The sequence below is a fragment of the Microcebus murinus genome, chromosome 16 (genome assembly GCF_040939455.1).
Source record: "Microcebus murinus isolate Inina chromosome 16, M.murinus_Inina_mat1.0, whole genome shotgun sequence".
Taxonomy (NCBI): domain Eukaryota; kingdom Metazoa; phylum Chordata; class Mammalia; order Primates; family Cheirogaleidae; genus Microcebus; species Microcebus murinus.
Genome location: NC_134119.1, coordinates 65776304 through 65795046, shown reverse-complemented (window position 1 = coordinate 65795046; position 18743 = coordinate 65776304). Strand labels below are relative to the sequence as shown.

Sequence of the window (18743 nt, the reverse complement as noted above, 5' to 3'; positions counted from 1 at the left end):
GTAACAGGTGATATAGTTCTGGACACAAAAATGAATGTAAATCAGAATTTAAACAACTTTCAAAATTGCAGATTTCTATGTCCAAAAACTTTCAAAAGCATTCTAACAAATGATAACCACAATCAACAGACAGTTTTCACACTCAGCACAGTGGCAAAAAAGCCTCACGTTACCAAATGTTACTGTTATTACATACTGCTGTTTTTGGAATATAAATTGATAAACTTCTTTTTTTTTTTTTTTTTGAGACAGAGTCTCGCTTTCTTGCCTAGGCTAGAGTGAGTGCCGTGGTGTCAGCCTAGCTCACAGCAATCTCAAACTCCTGGGCTCAAGCCATCCTCCTGCCTCAGCCTCCTGAGTAGCTGGGACTACAGGCATGCGCCACCATGCCCGGCTGATTTTTTTTTTATATTATATATATTAGTTGGCCAATTAATTTCTTTCTATTTTTATGGTAGAGACGGGGTCTCGCTCAGGCTGGTTTTGAACTCCTGACCTGAGCAATCCGCCCGCCTCAGCCTCCCAGAGTGATAAAACTTCTTGAGAGTAACTTAGCAGGGTCTGATAAAGTTGAAGATGCCCTTATCCTAATTTTACTCCCAGGTAATATACCCTAGAGAAATCAGCAATTATCCAAGAAGATTATTTAAAGACACTCATACACAACATGGTTACTGCAGCACAATTTTTAACAGCAAAAACTTACATACCTAAATGTTCATCAATAGAAGAATGGATAAGTAAATACTAATATATTCACACAAGAAATAGAAAAAGAATGAGAGTGCCCTGCAGTGCTATCCAAGAGAACCTGCTACAATGACAGAAACATTTTGAATCTGCGCTGTGCAATGCAAATGCCAATAGCCACATGTACCTACTGAGCGCTGGAAATGTGGTGAGAAAGACTAGGAAACTGAATTTTTGTTTGTTTAATCTTAATTAATTTCATTTAAATAGCTACTTGTGGCTAATGGCCACCACAATGGATAGTAAGTAAAGCCCTAGAACTACATATAAAACAGATGGCCTGACAAACAGGTTGCTGCTCCTAAAAAGCAGGTGGCAGGCCGGGCGCGGTGGCTCACGCCTGTAATCCTAGCACTCTGGGAGGCCGAGGCGGGCGGATTGCTCGAGGTTGGGAGTTCGAAACCATCCTGAGCGAGACCCCCGTCTCTACTAAAAATAGAAAGAAATTAATTGACCAACTAAAAATATATATACAAAAAATTAGCCGGGCATGGTGGCACATGCCTGTAGTCCCAGCTACTTGGGAGGCTGAGGCAGGAGGATCGCTTGAGCCCAGGAGTTTGAGGTTGCTGTGAGCTAGGCTGACGCCACGGCACTCACTCTAGCCTGGGCAACAAAAGTGAGACTCTGTCTCAAAAAAAAAAAAAAAAAAAGCAGGTGGCAGCATGCATACAATATGAAACCAATTTTTAAGAAGTTAAAAAGTATGCAAAGAAATTCTATATATTACTTGGAAATACATGTGTAGTAAGAAGAAAAGCATGGGAATGAGATACGCAACTGAGGATAGCAGTTACTTTTGTTGGGGAAGAGATAGCCAGAGGGCCTCACCCACAATGGTAATGTCTGATCTTCAAACTGGGTAGTGAGTCCACGGTGGTTAGCAATATCACCCTTGATTTATGCCTAAAATATTGCATAAGTTCTATTTCATTGTTTAGATTTACAATAAACACATGATAGAGCAGGAAGCCAAGCAGGGCTGTATCTGCCTTTTCCAGGTGTTTTTTAAACCACACACACATACCAGCAGCCCTGGGGTTACCTAACTGATAACCACAGAGGAGGGAGAACAGGTAAAAGATAGAAAAGGAAACACATGGATCAGTACAAAAGTATTGAAATGTATGTGTGAATTTTAAAGTTGGATTGTGTTTCTTTGTTGATTTGTCCTCTGACTTGCACTGATGTTGCATGTCTTCTTTTATGCATCAAATATCACAATAAAAAAACATAGACTAGACTATGCTGAGATATTAGAGTACCCCCCTGACCCCTAGAGCCCTGAAACTTATCCCCCGAGAGACATGGCACCCCTAGCACTCCCTACCCCAACTTACTCTCCTACCTGGAAAACCTGCTATCAGTACTCCACCAACTTTGCAAATTTGTACCCTGCATTACCCTATTCCTACCCTTCCAAATCAAAGGATTCTGGTAACTGGCAGGGTCTTGAAGCTCTCTGGCCCAGGAGTTCCAGTCCGGCAACTGGACTGCTTCTAAATATTTCTGGACACCCTTGTCTTCTTCAGAATTCTGTTCTCTCAGCTCAAATAACCTAAACTATGAGAACTAATATACTATAAGGTCAATTCATTTAGCTAATAACAAAGAAAATTAATTCAATAAATTGTTTTTTTGAATTACAATAATCTCTTCCAGAGTTGTCCTGTTATGCCCCAATAATCAGTAATAGCCACAACTACACTGAACAAATCTTTTCTGAATGTGACTATGCTAGGTACTAGGGTGGAAGTCTGGCAGCAAATGAAACTGTCCTGCCCTTGTAGAGCTGTAAGTCTAAGGGGAGAGACAGCAACAAGTAATCAAATGTGATGAGCGTTGGGAAAAAGGTGCATATGAAGAGGGAGCACTAAACTATTTCTTTTCTTTTCTTTTTTAAATTTTTTCGGCAGGTGAGTTGTTACACACTCCTTAGTGGATTCCGTAAACTATTTCTTTAATAATGGGCATGAGAGGAGGATGAGAGTTGTCAACAAAAGGCTCAGAAAGAGGGAATTGAAAGAATGAATCACCTCTCTACTGTGGAATTTCTCAACTGATTCATGATAAGAGTATTAACAGTACCCTGAATTAGTCACCTACTATTTCAGGAGAAGTAAAATTAAATCTGTTATTTCTTAGCACATTACGAACACATCATACTTTGTGTTTAATTTTTAAAGAGCTATTACAGACAGTAACCACTGTCAGGCATCTAATCATCTCTGGCAGCCCCTAACAACACAGACGAGGCACAATAAAGAAATGTGAACATGGGACCATGACAGCGGCCTTTTAACCTAAAGGTTTTCCAGAATTATCCCGATTTTCACATATTTTATCCCACCATTCTCAGAAAATGTCAAACTACCTTAGAAACTCCAGGAGGATTCCCCTTGTAAGGCAAGGAGTGCGCTTGTGCCCTCATCCACTGTCTGGGCTTCTCTCTGCCTATTCCTTCTTCTGCAGCTGTGTAATCTTGGATAGGTCATTTAATTTCTCCTCGCTTCTCCATCAGCTACAGATTTAGACAACAAGACCAGATGCGCTTCCCTGCACCCATATAGTGCCTTGCACACAGTAGGCATTTTGTAATCATAGAAAGAGCTGGCTGTTTTAGAACAAGGGAAGCCAGAGTGACTCTTTTTCTTTATTCTATTTCCTCTGGCTTTGGTGTTGGCAAGCTTGCCCTTCACATGCCAACACAAACAACTCTTCCTCTGAGAAATCTTTCTGGATACTTCCTCACCGCCACCTCATTGCTCTTTCCTTTATCTGATGCACAGTAGTGTCGGTATCACACTTGTGCCCAAGACCTGACTCTGATGAATCCTGTCTCACAAGTTCTGAGCACCAAAGGAAGCAAACAAACAACTGAGCACCTATCTCTGGGCCAGGCATTTTCCTGCCACACAGGTGCTAGAAAGGCCCAGTATCTTCCTAGAGGGTGTGAAAACCACAAGCTCTGTTTTTCCTCTTTGTTTTTTAACATTTCTAATTTAGGAGCACAATGTGTACCTTGAAGCGATAGTGGCTTTACAACATTTGGTTAAACCTAAGGAAAGGGGGGAGGGGAAGGGAACCCTAACCAGAAACCTTTCACAGGAAACAGGAAGTGGCTGCTTCCCCACCCCCATCCTGCCCTCTGAGCACAACCCAAATAGTTATTCTGTACAATCAGGCAAAAGGGCAGAATCTGAACCAAGGAATCTTCAAGTAGGAAAAAATGTTTGAAATCACAGGGTCATCTCCGCCCAAATAGAGAAGACGTATTAGTATTATATTACAAGGTGGAAACGCCATGGCCAAAACCCAGTTCAGCCTAGTCCTCCCAGAGGGCTCTTGGTGAGGCAGCACAAAGACAAGGTTTGGAATCCCAGGGATTGTCACCAGGAATGCACTGAATGCCTCACAACCTTAAGGGCTCAGGGCTGGAATCCAAGCCTGAATTGTCCATGTATAACAGCTGACTAACAATGTCAGCTGGGGAATATTTTGATACCTTCACGTAGGAAGAGGCTGCACAAAAAGCTCTGTGACTGTAGAGCCCTAAGGAATGGTACGCGAAGGTTGCGGAGTGCCTGCCTGGGCTGCCCACATTCTCCTCATAGCTAGATAAAGTGGCTCCCAAAAAAGGTCTCCAGATCCACCCCAGTGTGCACCATCAGAACTGACTCCAGGGAAACTTCCAGCTGTGAATGGCTAACAAAGCTAGGCTGAGCTGTCCCTATTTGAATGTGAAAGACCTGCCTCAATCAGAGAAGGCCCTTAAGCCATAAAACCCTTCACACCAAGGCCAAGTGTCACACTTGTAAGAGAGTGTGATTTATAAACTGACAGCACCCACAAAGCTGCTTTTGTATTCCTCCGTTTGTTAACAATTTATCTCCCCCCACCAAACTCACGGAGCTATTCAGATACAGCTTGACTGGGCCTCAAAAGGAAAGAAAGACAGAAAAAGACCCCAAGTTTTCGCCAAAACACCAAGGTTCACTCTGGATAATTATGGTCCTGTGAATAGACACTAAAATTAGGGCTTAATAATTCCTCTGTATCACACAGCACCAAACTATTCCAGTACAAACACAAAAAGCAAGAGAAAGAAAACCTCCAATGCTGTCTTGCTGGAAACTCTAAAGAGTTCCACTTTTGCGGTTTTCTGCAGTCTCTTTTGTGGTTTCTGCACTCTTTAGAATCCCCCTTTAGAGCAATTTTAACTCTACATTCTGACCAGCTGTTTTTTTCCTCAACATTTAAATGTTTTTCTCAACATTTAGCTGCTTTTTTTCCTCCACATTTACTCTACAGAGCAAAGAGTAAATATGGGCTTGGTGATGCCTTTCCTGTGAGTTCTACTCAGCCAATTCTGGCTCCTTCATCTTATTTTTCCCATTGCATAGTTACCGTCTCAAATTCCAACACTTGCCACAGAAACCATTGTTTTCTGATCCCTTTCCCACTTCTTTCTACAAAATGAATTTAATTATTGCACCTGATCCAAATAGAAGCTAAACCCCAGACATGAACTACATTAAAAAATATACACCAGAGCCTGGACAACAACCAACAAAACTCCCAACTCTACAAAAGATTAAAAAAATTAGCTGGAGCCAGGCGTGGTGGCTCACGCCTATAATCCTAGCACTCTGGGAGGCTGAGATGGGTGGATTGCCCAAGGTCAGGAGTTCGAGACCAGCCTGAGTAAGAGCGAGAACCCAGGCATGGTGGCTGGTGGCACATGCCTGTAGTCCCAGCTACTAGGGAGGCTGAGGCAGGAGAATTGCCTGAGCCCAGGAGTTTGAGGTTGCTGTGAGCTAAGCTGACACCATGGCACTGTAGCCCGGGCAATGGAAGTGAGACTCTGTCTCAAAAAAAAAAAAAAAAATTAGCTGGGCATGGTGGCATGTGCCTGTGGTCCCAGTTACTAGGGAGGCTGAGGCAGAAAGATTGCATGAGCCCAGGAGTGTGAGGTTACAATGAATTATGATGACATCATTGCACTCTAGCCTCAGCAACAGAGCCATACCTTGTCTCAAAAAATAATATATATAATATAATATAATATAATATAATATATATATATAATATATATGACACACACATATATATATGCCTGATTGGGCATGGTGCCTCATGCCTATAATCATAGCACTTTGAGGGGCTAGGGTGGGAAGATCACTTCAGGTCAGTAGTTTGAGGCTGCAATAAGCTATGATGATGCCACTGCACTCAGGTAACAGAGCAAGACCCTGTCTCAAACAAATAAACAAAACACACCTGATAACATCTGTCAACACTGAAAGCTTTTCTTATTAAAGGTTGTTGGGTAAAAAAGAAAACAAGGCAAAAAACTTTTTTTAAACAGGCAAAACAATTTAGCAATTAAAGTTTAAACTGGCTCCTGCCCACTTAGGACTTTATTAAATTGTCAATCTAGATTAAAAATCAGTACAAAATTAATGGCCTCTGCTCAAAACCAGTCTTTCTGATACTAGTCCATACACCAGTGGTCAAAATTGGTGGCCTACAGACCAAATAAGTCCTTTGGGCATGTTCTGTTTGGCATCCACAGTGTTGACCAGAATAGCATTCAAATCAATTTGAGTTAGGTTGTCAGTATTTAAAAGTTTGAGGACTCACACCTTTGTAATCCTAGCACTCTGGGAGGGATTGCTCAAGGGCAGGAGTAAACCAGCCTGAGTAAGAGTGAGACCCTTCTCTACTATAAATAGAAAGAAATTAATTGGCCAACTAATATATCTAGAAAAAAAATTAGCCGGAGGCCGGGCGCTGTGGCTCACGCCTGTAATCCTAGCTCTTGGGAGGCCGAGGCGGGCGGATTGCTCAAGGTCAGGAGTTCGAAACCAGCCTGAGCAAGAGCGAGACCCCGTCTCTACTATAAATAGAAAGAAATTAATTGGCCAACTGATATATATATATATAAAAAAATTAGCCGGGCATGGTGGCGCATGCCTGTAGTCCCAGCTACCCGGGAGGCTGAGGCAGAAGGATCACTCGAGCCCAGGAGTTTGAGGTTGCTGTGAGCGAGGCTGACGCCACGGCACTCACTCTGGCCTGGGCAACAAAGCGAGACTCTGTCTCAAAAAAAAAAAAAAAAAAAAAAATTAGCCGGGCATGGTGGTGCATGCCTGTAGTTCTAGCTACTCTGGAGGCTGAGGTAGGAAGATCACTTGAGCACAGGAATTTGAGGTTGCTGTGAGCTAGGCTAGTGCCATGGCACTCACTCTAGCCTGGGCAACAAAGTGAGACTCTGTCTCAAAAATAAATAAATAAATAAATAAATAAAAGTTTGAGGCACAGCATACAAAAATCTGCATTTTTGATTCTCTCAAAAAAATCATATCTAGAATCACTGGGCCTCATTCCCTCATGGCAACAGCTGGCTGGCACTAGGCAGGGGCAGTGTCTCTTTAGATGGGACAGGCACCGGCCCCTCCTTTCCAGGCTACTCTACAGAGCTCACTTCTCTCATTTGCAATTGTAATTGCCCATCCCCTATAAGGTCCCAGGGTTTCTGACCTCTGCTCTACCCGCCATTACACATACCTTTTTGACCATAGTTGTTTCGGAAGAATCAAGTTTTGTTCTCTTGGTATCAGGTCCATCTTCTACTCCTTGGCTAACTTTGGCAACTTTGGTTTTCTCCCTGGAGGATGATAAGGAAAGGAAATCAAGTTCTACCCCATGAATCATGGCATTAGAATAACATGAATATCACTAGCTTACAGATAATGGTTAAGGGTAAAAGCTTTGGAGTCAGACAGACCTGGGTTCAAATCCCAGCTCTGCCACTGATTACCTGATGAATCAGTTAGCCAGTCTGTGGGAATACCAATTCCTGATTACTGTAAGAGGAGAAATACAGTAATATGTACTGCTCAGCACACTACACCTGACATAGAAGCTTTCAATAAACAAAAGTGAGTACTTTGGAGACATTCTACCTCAATCATGAAATAAACAGCCCAATTCAACTCCTCTCCTCTGCTGCGGGGAGCTCATATTAAAATAATGTGGCCTTCAAGGTTCATCCATGTTGCAAAAGAAAAGAAAAATAAATAATAAAATAGGCCGGGCGCGGAGGCTCATGCCTATAATCCTAGCACTCTGGGAGGTCGAGGCGGGCAGATCGTTCAAGGTCAGGAGTTCAAAACCAGCCCAAGCAAGAGTGAGACCACGTCTTGACTATAAATAGAAAGAAATTAATTGGACAACCAATATATATAGAAAAAATTAGCCGCGCATGGTGGTGCATGCCTGTAGTCCCAGCTACTCAGGAGGCTGAGGCAGGAGGTTTGCTTGAGCCCAGGAGTTCGAGGTTGCTGTGAGCTAGGCTGATGCCACAGCATTCTAGCCCAGGCAACACAGTGAGACTCTGTCTCAATAAACAAAACAAAACAAAACAAAATAAAATGAAACAATCTGGACTGGGCCAGGCACAGTGGCTCACACCTGTAATTCTAGCACTCTGGGAGGCCAATGCAGGAGGATCATTTGAGGTCTAGAGTTTGAGACCAATCTGAACAAGAGCAAGACTCCCATCTCTACTAAAACTAGAAAAATTAGCCAGGCATCTTGGTGCACGCCTGTAGTCCCAGCTACTCGGGAGGCTCAGAGGCAGGAGGATCACTTGAGACCAGGAATGTGAGGTTGCAGTGAGCTATGATCATGCCACTGTACTTCTGTCCTGAGCAACAGAAACCCTATCTCAAAAAATCATCATCAACATCTGTCCTGCTTTCTACCACTGCTGACTTCTTTATCCATTCATAATGTGCCCAAAAGAACTAGATTTTCCTTTAGCCATAAAACATTGGAATTAGGAGCTATCTGGAACATGTCTGCCCTTTCTCCATCTTGATTTTACAGGCAAGAAAGTTGCAGACCAGAGAAATTTCAGGGACTTGCCTGAGAGGCTGAACAAAAGAGCAGTTCTCAGTCTCTTGATAGGAAGCTCCACCCCACCACACAGGGCTTCTCTCAGCCTCTCATTAGCAAATTGGCGAGGAGGGGCCAGAAATCGCAGCCAAAAAAACCAACTCATATAGCTTTACAATACTGTATCATCTGCCATCTTTCATCTAGAAACTACAAATTCAAAACACTACAGGTCCCATCATGTGAGAATTACCAAGGTCTGTAGCCTCAGTGTTCAAAATGAGAGGATATGATCTTTTTGTTCCACCAAAGCAGTGTCTGGACTTCAATGCTTTTACAAGGTTGACTTTGGCTGAATGTGCCTACAGAGTTAGCCATCTAACTATTTCATATTCATTTTACTATCTCTCAACCTGAAACACACAAGACCAAGCTTACAATCCAAGCAAGCCTTCTCTATGCAGAAAATATGACTTTACCACCTGAAGTCCAGACTGATCAAATAAATACCCATGTGGTATACTCTGATTGCTGTAGAACTTTGCTTGCTTTAGTCTTTAGATTAGACCATTTGGAAGGCTGTATCTTCTACAATTCCGAATTCACAATCTACTGTACTCAGAGTAAGTTGTTAATGACTCAGTTTTAGAATGTTCTAAGTATTAAAGTAAAATACTTTCCTTTTCCTATCAGTAAATAAAACTAAATTTTGAAAATGTTATGTTCTCCCCTCCTTTCCCAACACTTACTCTACAAACTCATGCTCTCCAAGATTGGCAAATGTGTATCCATGGTAGCCAAAAACATCTCCTGTAAAGAATTTGATGCTATTTTTGTGACAGATCTGGTCAATTTTAACTATGACATCCCTGGAACAACAAGTCAGACACACCTGCAGAAAGAAAGAAATTGGCTGGGTGTGAGTTTTGCAAACTGTGAATCACTGCCCTGATGTCTAAATAAATCTTAATGAACAGTCTCTCTGGGCATGTTTAAAGACCATTTCAAACTGGTACAACAGGTTCTTTGGGTCCTATGGTTAGACGACAAAAGAAATGTTACAGGTTTCAGTGTGTAGAAAATGTAAATTATGAGATCATCACTTCATGCAACCAAAATACAATGTCTTTGGCTAGAAAGCAAAAGCCAATCAATACACTGGTTTCCCCTAATCCATGAACACATTTCATAATTTTCATGGATAAAAAATTTAGCAAGTTATTTCTAAACTCTTAAATCTATTAAAATCCAAATAAACTACTGTGAAAAGCAAAACCACTTTTCTTAATTGATCCAAAGGTCATGTTTAAATATGAGGGCTTTTTATTTTTCCTCTTTTGATTGATATGTTAAGATAAAGAAGATAAACAAGTCCTGTTGAGATCACTTTTCCACAGATAGCTGTGTGGAACTTTATCTGAATTTAAGGACAAAAGAAAAGGTTACAGACTAACTGACCTTCCATTCAGACTTAGACAATGAACTGGTGATTCACTCAGTGGAATTATCAATGTTGCTCTGGGGCTTCTAGGTTGTGTTCCAATAAGGTGAGGTATTGGAAATGACTAAGTTCTGCACAAAACTATCTTTTCGGGAGCAGCCTTCTGATCATGGTCAAAAGACAACTTCCAAATTGCACATGCTTTCTCCTGAACAAAAGAACATTTTCATTTGATAGACCCTCTTTGCTGTTGTCTAGCAGCCTGAATACTGAAATAACACTCACAGAGAAATGTGTTCCTTTAGTGTTTCAAAGGATGCAGCCACCCAAGGAAAAATCACATCTAAAAGGCAAGAAAGCCACAGGTGAACAAGCAACCAATTGATCAAATGGAACCCTGTAGAGTCAAAAGCGACTATAAAACCTACAAGGACCAGCCAAACATGGCCCACAAGGCAGTCATCCTGGCCCCATGCACATGTATTATACAATCAACTGGCCTCATGCTTCAGTTTTAACAAACCCTTTCTCTAATTCTGCAAGTTCAAGGGACACCTAGAATAAACTAAATGTGGTTACTATGGATAAGAAAACGAAGAGACATGTCCAAATGGAAAGTGTCCCAATACCTGGAGTTAAAAAATAGAAGGGACTGGAAAAAAAGAAAACAGGACAAATGCACAGATGATCCATCATTCCAAGCACATATTTGAACAGATGCACGTATGAAATATAATAGTGTGAAAAACAAACTATCCAACCCAAATTCTAACCTCTCCTGTAATGAGGCCTTTCATTTAAAAAACAAGTAGCTCATCTGTGACTATTTCACAGTTATCCAAGATTCATTAAGCTTGTTTAGGGTACGGGGAACTATATCTGAAAAGTCAGAGACACCAACATATAACTGAATTTATCCTTTCACCTCTGCATAGATCTGGCAATGAAACCCAATGAGGTTAGATATGCCTCCTTTGGCTTAAGACCACAGTGATTTTGTCTAGTTATCCATGGCAACATGGTCATAGTGACTGTGCAAAACAGACAGACAGACATAGACAGACCAAGATCAGGTGTGCTCTTTCTTAAGACAAAACACAAGCTGTAGCTTGATATTTCTAACAAAAAAATGCCTCTACCACAGAAATTAATCACCAACTTGTTCAGTTTTCGGAAGAAAACATTTGCAATAACATGGATTAAAGCTATGCAAAGATTCTGGAAGGAAGACAAAACACCAAAGATGAAACCTGGTCTAGGAGAACATATGCCCAGAGAAGAAGCCAGCAGACAGCAAGTCGCTAACAGTTTCAGCAGATCCAACAGACTGGACCTCTCTAGCAACACATTCCTGCAATATACTAAGCCTAAAGAACAGAACAACTTACAAATTTACTTGGGAAAAAGCTTAAAGTTTGAGATTTGAATGCTCTAATATCACCTGGTATATATATAACTAGTGCCTTAATTTGCATAATTCCCATAGCAGATTTTATGCTAAGAAACTTACAGCATCAAACTCAGTGAAAAATGACTCAGGTTTCTTTTCTATGTCCTCAGTGTCCACCTTCACATCCACCATGGGGTTGAGGTTCTGGGCTCTTTCCAAAGAGGCTTCAGCCCTATTTCGGCCAACAGACCCAGTACGAATCAGGAACTGAGCTCCGGGATCTTCTGGAGATACCTAGGAATAATATTTTTTCATTCTTGAATATTTTGGAAAATAAATCTCAAAGACACCTTCTCAATTTTAAAGGATAGCTAAAATACCTACCGTCTAATTGCATTACTGTTCCTGCAGCAATTTACTTAACTCAGGCTTCCTACTCTCTCGTTCCTTCTGAGGTTTGAAAATAGGACATTAAACTTCTTTTATTGGTCACTGACAGTTAAAGAGCACCCCCTTGTGTTTACAAAAAAAAAATTTATTCTGAACAGAAAAGTCTATGCTTTCCTCTTCCACTTAAATTTGTAACTGCCAACAAAACCACTGATTACCAGTGGAAAGAATTGACTAAATACCTACCACTGTGCCCAATCCTAAGCATTCCAGCATCTCAGACCAGTGCGAAAATCAGACACAATTAAGAATGCTCAAAACGAACATTTAAAAAAATTTTTTTTTAAAAAACAGAGTCTTGGTACATTGCACAAGCTGGTAGTTCAGTAGTTGGTCACAGGCTCCATCACAGCACAGTGCAGCCTCGAACTCCTGACATCAAGCGATCCTCCCACCTCAGCCTCCCAAGTACCTGGGACTATAGGCACCTACCGCTGTGACTGGATTCAAAATGAATTCTTGGCGAGGTGCCATGGCTCACACCTGTAATCTTAACACTCTAGGACACTGAGATGTGGGAGGATCATTTGAGCTCAGGAGTTCAAGACCAGCCTAAACTAGGCTGTTTCTACAAAACAAAAAATATGAGGGCTTCTTTTTTCCTTCTTTTGATTGATATGTTAAGATAAAGAAAACAAACAAGTCCTGTTGAGATCACTTTTCCACAGATTGCTGTGTGGCTCTGTTTCTACAAAAAAAAATAGGCCGGGCGCGGTGGCTCACGCCTGTAATCCTAGCTCTCTGGGAGGCCGAGGCGGGTGGATTGCTCGAGGTCAGGAGTTCGAAACCAGCCTGAGCAAGAGCGAGACCCCGTCTCTACTATAAATAGAAAGAAATTAATTGGCCAACTAATATATACAAAAAATTAGCCGGGCATGGTGGCGAATGCCTGTAGTCCCAGCTACTTGGGAGCCTGAGGCAGGAGGATTGCTTGAGCCAGGAGTTTGAGGTTGCTGTGAGCTAGGCTGACGCCACGGCACTCACTCTAGCCTGGGCAACAGAGTGAGACTCTGTCTCAAAAAAAAAAAAAAAAAAAAAAATAGAAAAATTAGCTGGACGTTGTGGCACGGCTATAGCCCTATCTACTTGGGATGCCGAGGCAGGATTGCCTGAGCCCAAGAGTTTCAGGTTGTAGTGAACTATGATGATGCCACTGCATTCCAGCCTGGGTGACAGAGCAAGACTGTCTCCTTAAAATAAAAAAGAACTCTTGGCCGGGCGTGGTGGCTCACGCCTGTAATCCTAGCACTCTGGGAGGCCCAGGCATGCGGATTGCTCCAGGTCAGGAGTTCGAAACCAGCCTGAGCGAGACACCGTCTCTACTAAAAATAGAAAGAAATTAATTGACCAACTAAAAATATATATACAAAAAAAAAATTAGTCGGGCATGGTGGTGCATGCCTGTAGTCCCCGCTACTTGGGAGGCTGAGGCAGGAGGATCACTTGAGCCCAGGAGTTTGAGGTTGCTGTGAGCTAGGCTGACGCCAGGCACTCACTCTAGCCAGGGCAACAAAAGTGAGACTGTCTCAAAAAAAAAAAAAAAAAGAACTCTTAAACTCAATTACAATTCAGAAAGGAGAGAGAGCGGAAGCTAGAGCAGAAAAATGATTTCATCCCTAAGGCTGGATATCAGTAGAGCAGAGCCTCAAAAGACAGAATAACATAATCCCCTAATAGCCATCAGTAGGCTTACAGATTCCATACTGCTCACAAAATACTTCTTCACACATTAAACATCTAAACCAACCATTAATCTCTGCAAATGACCTAGCCCCTTCACCAAGTCCAGTTCAACAGAAATAATCTCCCTTCATCTTCTCCTACCAACTATCCACAGCACACACTCAACCTCACCTTCCCAGCCTCCCAGAAAATGAGCCGGCCCTCTCCCCATGACAGACTCTCTACCAACGGTCCCTGACCCATCATCCTGCTTCCTCAGGGATCTCATTATGTGCTGAGAGGCTGTGCATCACGATGGTTAACAGCAGGGGCTCTGGAATAATTCAGGCTGGATTAAAGTCTTTCATTCAAATCCTTGTTCAACCTCTTACTAGTGTGATCTTGACCAAGAATGCAGGAGTCACATGTAAAATGGGGATGCTAATAAAAACATGCACTTACAAATCACTCCATCAGTTTGAGTTGTTATTACTTCAAGTCTTCAGATAACACCTTCCTTGCTAAGCTCTCCTCCGCCCTCGCTACAAATTCTAGTCTCTATTTGGGCCCTCATAGGTATGGCTGTCCCCATCTCAGAACCACTCATCTGTATGTTCACTCTGCATAGCTCCATAAACCAACTCAATGCCTCTTTTAGTTTCTACCAAAATCTGCTGTTATTTTTCAAATCACTCTCACTGGTGCAGATTTCTCCTGATGCATTTGAGTCTTTTATTAAACTACCCACCAGCCATTTCCTCTAACAGGGGTCCTCAAACTACGGCCAGTGAGCCACATGCGGCCTGCCAAGAACATTTATCCAGCCCACCAGGTATTTTTGCCACCGCTGCCTGTCCTCCTTAGCAGCCGACTCATCCCAGGCCCACAGTGCACATGTGTGGAATGTGCACCGCATTCTCCAACAGCCCTCCAACGGTCTGAGGGACAGTGAACTGGCCCCGTTTAAAAAGTTTGAGGAACCCTGACTTAGAGGATTAAGTAAAAGCTTCCCATGGGGTTTCCTAGCAGGCCCTTCTGACCTAGACCTCACCTGCGACCCGCCCCAACCCCCACCATTTTGTGTCTCACACTCTAAAAACACTAAACTGCTTGTTATATTCCATACCTATCATGCTACTGGATGCCTTTGTGCCGCTGCTAATGTCCCCTGCCTAAAACATAGCCCCTTAACTTGATAAACCCCTCCTTGTTCTTCAAAAACACATTGGAATACCAGGACACCTTTCACATGTCTCTGCATCACAACCTGAGTTAGGTACCCTGCTCTGGTTTCTCAATAAAACTTGAGAATGGAGGCCAGGTGCACTGGTTCACACCATAGGCCAAGCTACTGGAGAGGCTGAAGTGGGAAGATCACTTGAGCCCGAGTTTGAGGCGACAGTGCACTACGATGGAGCCTATGAATAGCCACTGCACTCTAGCCTGGGCAACACAGTGAGACCCTATTTCTTAAAAAAAAAACAAAAAAACTTGTGGCCAGATACAATGGCTCACACCTGTAATCCCAACACCTTGGAAAGCTAAACTGGGAGGACTGCTTGAGGCCAAGAGTTTCAGAACAGCCTGGGCAACAAAGTTAGACTTTGTCTCTACAAAAAATTTTAAAATTAGCCAGGCGTGGCCGGGCGTGGTGGCTCACGCCTGTAATCCTAGCTCTCTGGGAGGCCGAGGTGGGCGGATCGTTTGAGCTCAGGAGTTTGAAACCAACCTGAGCAAGAGCGAGACCCCCATCTCTACTATAAATAGAAAGAAATTAATTGGTCAACTAATATATATAGAAAAAATTAGCCAGGCATGGTGGCACATGCCTGTTGTCCCAGCTACTCAGGAGGCTGAGGCAGCAGGATCGCTTGAGCCCAGGAGTTTGAGGTTGCTGAGAGCTAGGCTGACAGCCACGGCACTCACTCTAGCCTGGGCAACAAAGTGAGACTCTGTCTCAAAAACAAACAAACAAACAAACAAACAAACAAACAAAAAAATTAGCCAGGCGTGGTAGCGTATACCTGTAGTCCTAGCTACTCAGGAGGCTAAGGCAGGAGGATTACTTGAGCCCAGGAATTCCAGAATACAGTGAGCCATGATCAGGCCACTGTACTCCAACCTGGGTGACACAGCAAGACCTTGTCTCAAAAAAAAAGAAAAAAAACCAACTTGAGAATGGGAAACAAACCTTGACCTAGCAGACATCAGGATGCCCAGCAGGTACTCTCAGATACTTGTTGAATGTAACCAAATAAAAAGCTCTAAGGGGCAGGCATTAACATCTTCATTTTAGAGATGAACAAACTGAGTCTGAGCAATTTAAGTCCCTTTTCCAGCTCGAGGAGCTGGGATTTTTGAGCCCAAGTCTGCATGATTCCAAAGCCTTTGCACTGTTGTGGCACTGTCTTCCTGGGGAGCTCCTAGTTAGGGAAAGAGCACAAATCAATTGCAAAGGGGAAAATAAGCATAGTGTGTACACAAAGCGTTAAATTTATCTGATGGAAGTCTGGTTGCATAACTTGACTGGGACCAGGCCATATGAAACCAGTGGTTCTCAATCCTTCCTGGCTATTAGATTCACCTTGAGAACTTTTATTTTTAATTAACTGCCTGGGCCAGAAGTGGTGACTCATGCCTATAATCCTAGCACCTTGGGAGGCCAATGCAGGAGGATCACTCCAGCCCAGGACTTTGAGGTTACAATAAGCTACGATCACACCACTGCCCTCCAGCTTGGGTGACCATGTCTCTTTAAAAAAAAAAATTTAAAAAGCCACAAAACTTACTGATCATTCTAAAGTGCAGCTAGCGTTGAGAACCACTGTGTTAGGCAGGTGGAAGGGACCATAAGGCCGCCAAGGAAAGAGATGAAGGATGACAATCAGCCTGTTTACTGCGGCACTGGGCAGCACTCATCACACCGTGCTGATGTGGGATCAAAACCACACCTCTCATTGTTATATGATTGTCCCCCATTCTCAGGTTCATGTAACCAGATACGGAAGTCACGATCCCCATGTGGTTTCATTTTTCTGTACCAAGGGCCTTCTTAGTTAGGCACAGTCCTTCCTTAGGTCTCTCTGCTCTTAATCCTCTTCTATACAAGTTCTTCCCCCAAGGGGTGTTCCTGCCTCTAGAGGGCACCGCCGTTGGGGAGATGTCAAAGCAGTCAGTGCCCTGACCATTAAAAACCTGGCAGCTTGCTTGCAGGAATTTTCTTCTTAGGATTTTAAATTCCATTCAAAATCCAACTTATAGCTGTAATATTAAGTGAGCCAACCCACATTTCTCTTCATATTGTAGTAATAATTTTAAAAAAATAATTCCACATTGTTTTTCTCCTGAACCCCAAAACAAGATGAGCTTTTAAAATTTTCATTAACATTCACTTTTGTCCACAGAGCCTATACACTTTACACACTTTACACTGTGTGCTAGTTACTTAGTAGTCTCATGACAGGAACCCTGTTCATTGCCTAAAAAGAAAGATACAAATAATATAATGTGACATCACAATCTTTGAAGTATTTTACCTCCCAAGAAAAGCCATGATTTCTGGAATTTGCTTTAAAATGTTGTGCAAAAAAAAAAAAAAAAAATATATATATATATATATATATATGGAAGGAGATTTAAAAATTCAACAAAATAAGCCCGGGCGTGGTGGCTCACGCCTGTAATCCTAGCACTCTGGGAGGCCGAGGCGGGTGGATTGCTCAAGGTCAGGAGTTCGAAACCAGCCTGAGCAAGAGCAAGACCCCGTCTCTACTATAAATAGAAAGAAATTAATTGGCCAACTAATATATATAGAAAAAATTAGCCGGGCATGGTGGTACATGCCTGTAGTCCCAGCTACTTGGGAGGCTGAGGCAGGAGGATCGCTTGAGCCCAGGAGTTTGAGGTTGCTGTGAGCTAGGCTGATGCTATGGCACTCACTCTAGCCTGGGCAACAAAGCGAGACTCTGTCTCAAAAAAAAAAAAAAAAAAAAAAAAAATTCAACAAAATATCAGTATCTGGAGAAGCGAGGTAGATGGGTATCAAGTATTAATATTATTCTCTCTACTTTTATATATATATTTGAAATTTTTTATAAAAGAAAACTAAAATGTCACTGAGGTACAAGGAGATAGCAAAAGCACTTACTTTCACCTTGACTATGAGGCAGTCAAAGAAAGCTCCGCTGGAGTTGGGCACTTCTATAATATTAATCAAACAGCACTATGTCAGGTAATTAGCATTATTAGATGCTTGTTATGTACAAGCATAATGCTATGCAGTCCACACACATTCTAAACCATTTTTTCAAAATAATGTTTGTAGACCATAAACATCAAAATCTCCTGAGACACCTTTTCAATGTACATATTCCTGAGCCTCCTCTAAGATCTGAATCAGAATCACTGGAGATGAAGGCTACACCCTAACAAAGCCTCTCAGGCAACTCTGCATTTTCAATCAGGCAATTTTTAGACACACATGGAAAACCACTTCTCTACTCCTCACAAATACCCACCAAAGGAGATGCTATTAACTCCATTTTAGAGACAGGCAAGCTCAATAAGGTGATGTGAATCTCCACTGGTCATCCAGCTAGATATAGTTCAGCTGGAATTCGAAACCGGCGCCAGCACCTGGAACAAAGGCTGTAGTTCATTCATGCTAGCCCTCCTTACACAGCCCTGATGGCACAAGTAGGCACTCACAAAATCTGCTAGTGTTCATATCGAAGAGGGGAGCTGGGGCAGGGGAGTGATGAGGTGATAATATCGCACCTGTTCATGATCCAGCATGGTCAGTCCTTTCACTCCTGCCAGGATGAGATTCTTGGCAATTTCAGCCCCAAGTCCTTTCATGCCGACAAGAAGCACCCGGGAGGCCCGCAGCCTGTAAGGCAGACATTGTTACCTGATGATACAGAACAGTGAAGCTTGATGGATCACAGAACAAATCAACAGGGAAATCATTTTGGTTTCCTATAGTGAAAACTGAAGCATCATAGCTTCAAATCTATACAGGCTCCGATCCATACTGCAAAGAACAATTCATTTAACAAATATTTACTGAGTATCTACTAAGCCAGACACCGCTCTAAGTTAGTGTGCAAATACAACAGTATTTGACAGACATAGTCCCTGCCCTCCCAG

At 42.5% G+C, this 18743-nt stretch overlaps 1 protein-coding gene across 1 annotated transcript in view; it reads right to left on the bottom strand.

Annotated features, from left to right (window-relative positions):
* The window catches only part of SAE1 (SUMO1 activating enzyme subunit 1), a 73303-nt gene that overhangs the window by 40877 nt on the left and 13683 nt on the right, over positions 1–18743 (bottom strand). The window contains exons 2-5 of the mRNA XM_012761524.2: positions 18372–18483; positions 11604–11777; positions 9402–9544; positions 7321–7420 (exon numbers count right to left, since the gene is read on the bottom strand). Of these exons, the coding sequence (XP_012616978.1) occupies positions 7321–7420; positions 9402–9544; positions 11604–11777; positions 18372–18483 (529 nt within the window). The remainder of the gene's footprint in view (positions 1–7320; positions 7421–9401; positions 9545–11603; positions 11778–18371; positions 18484–18743) is intronic.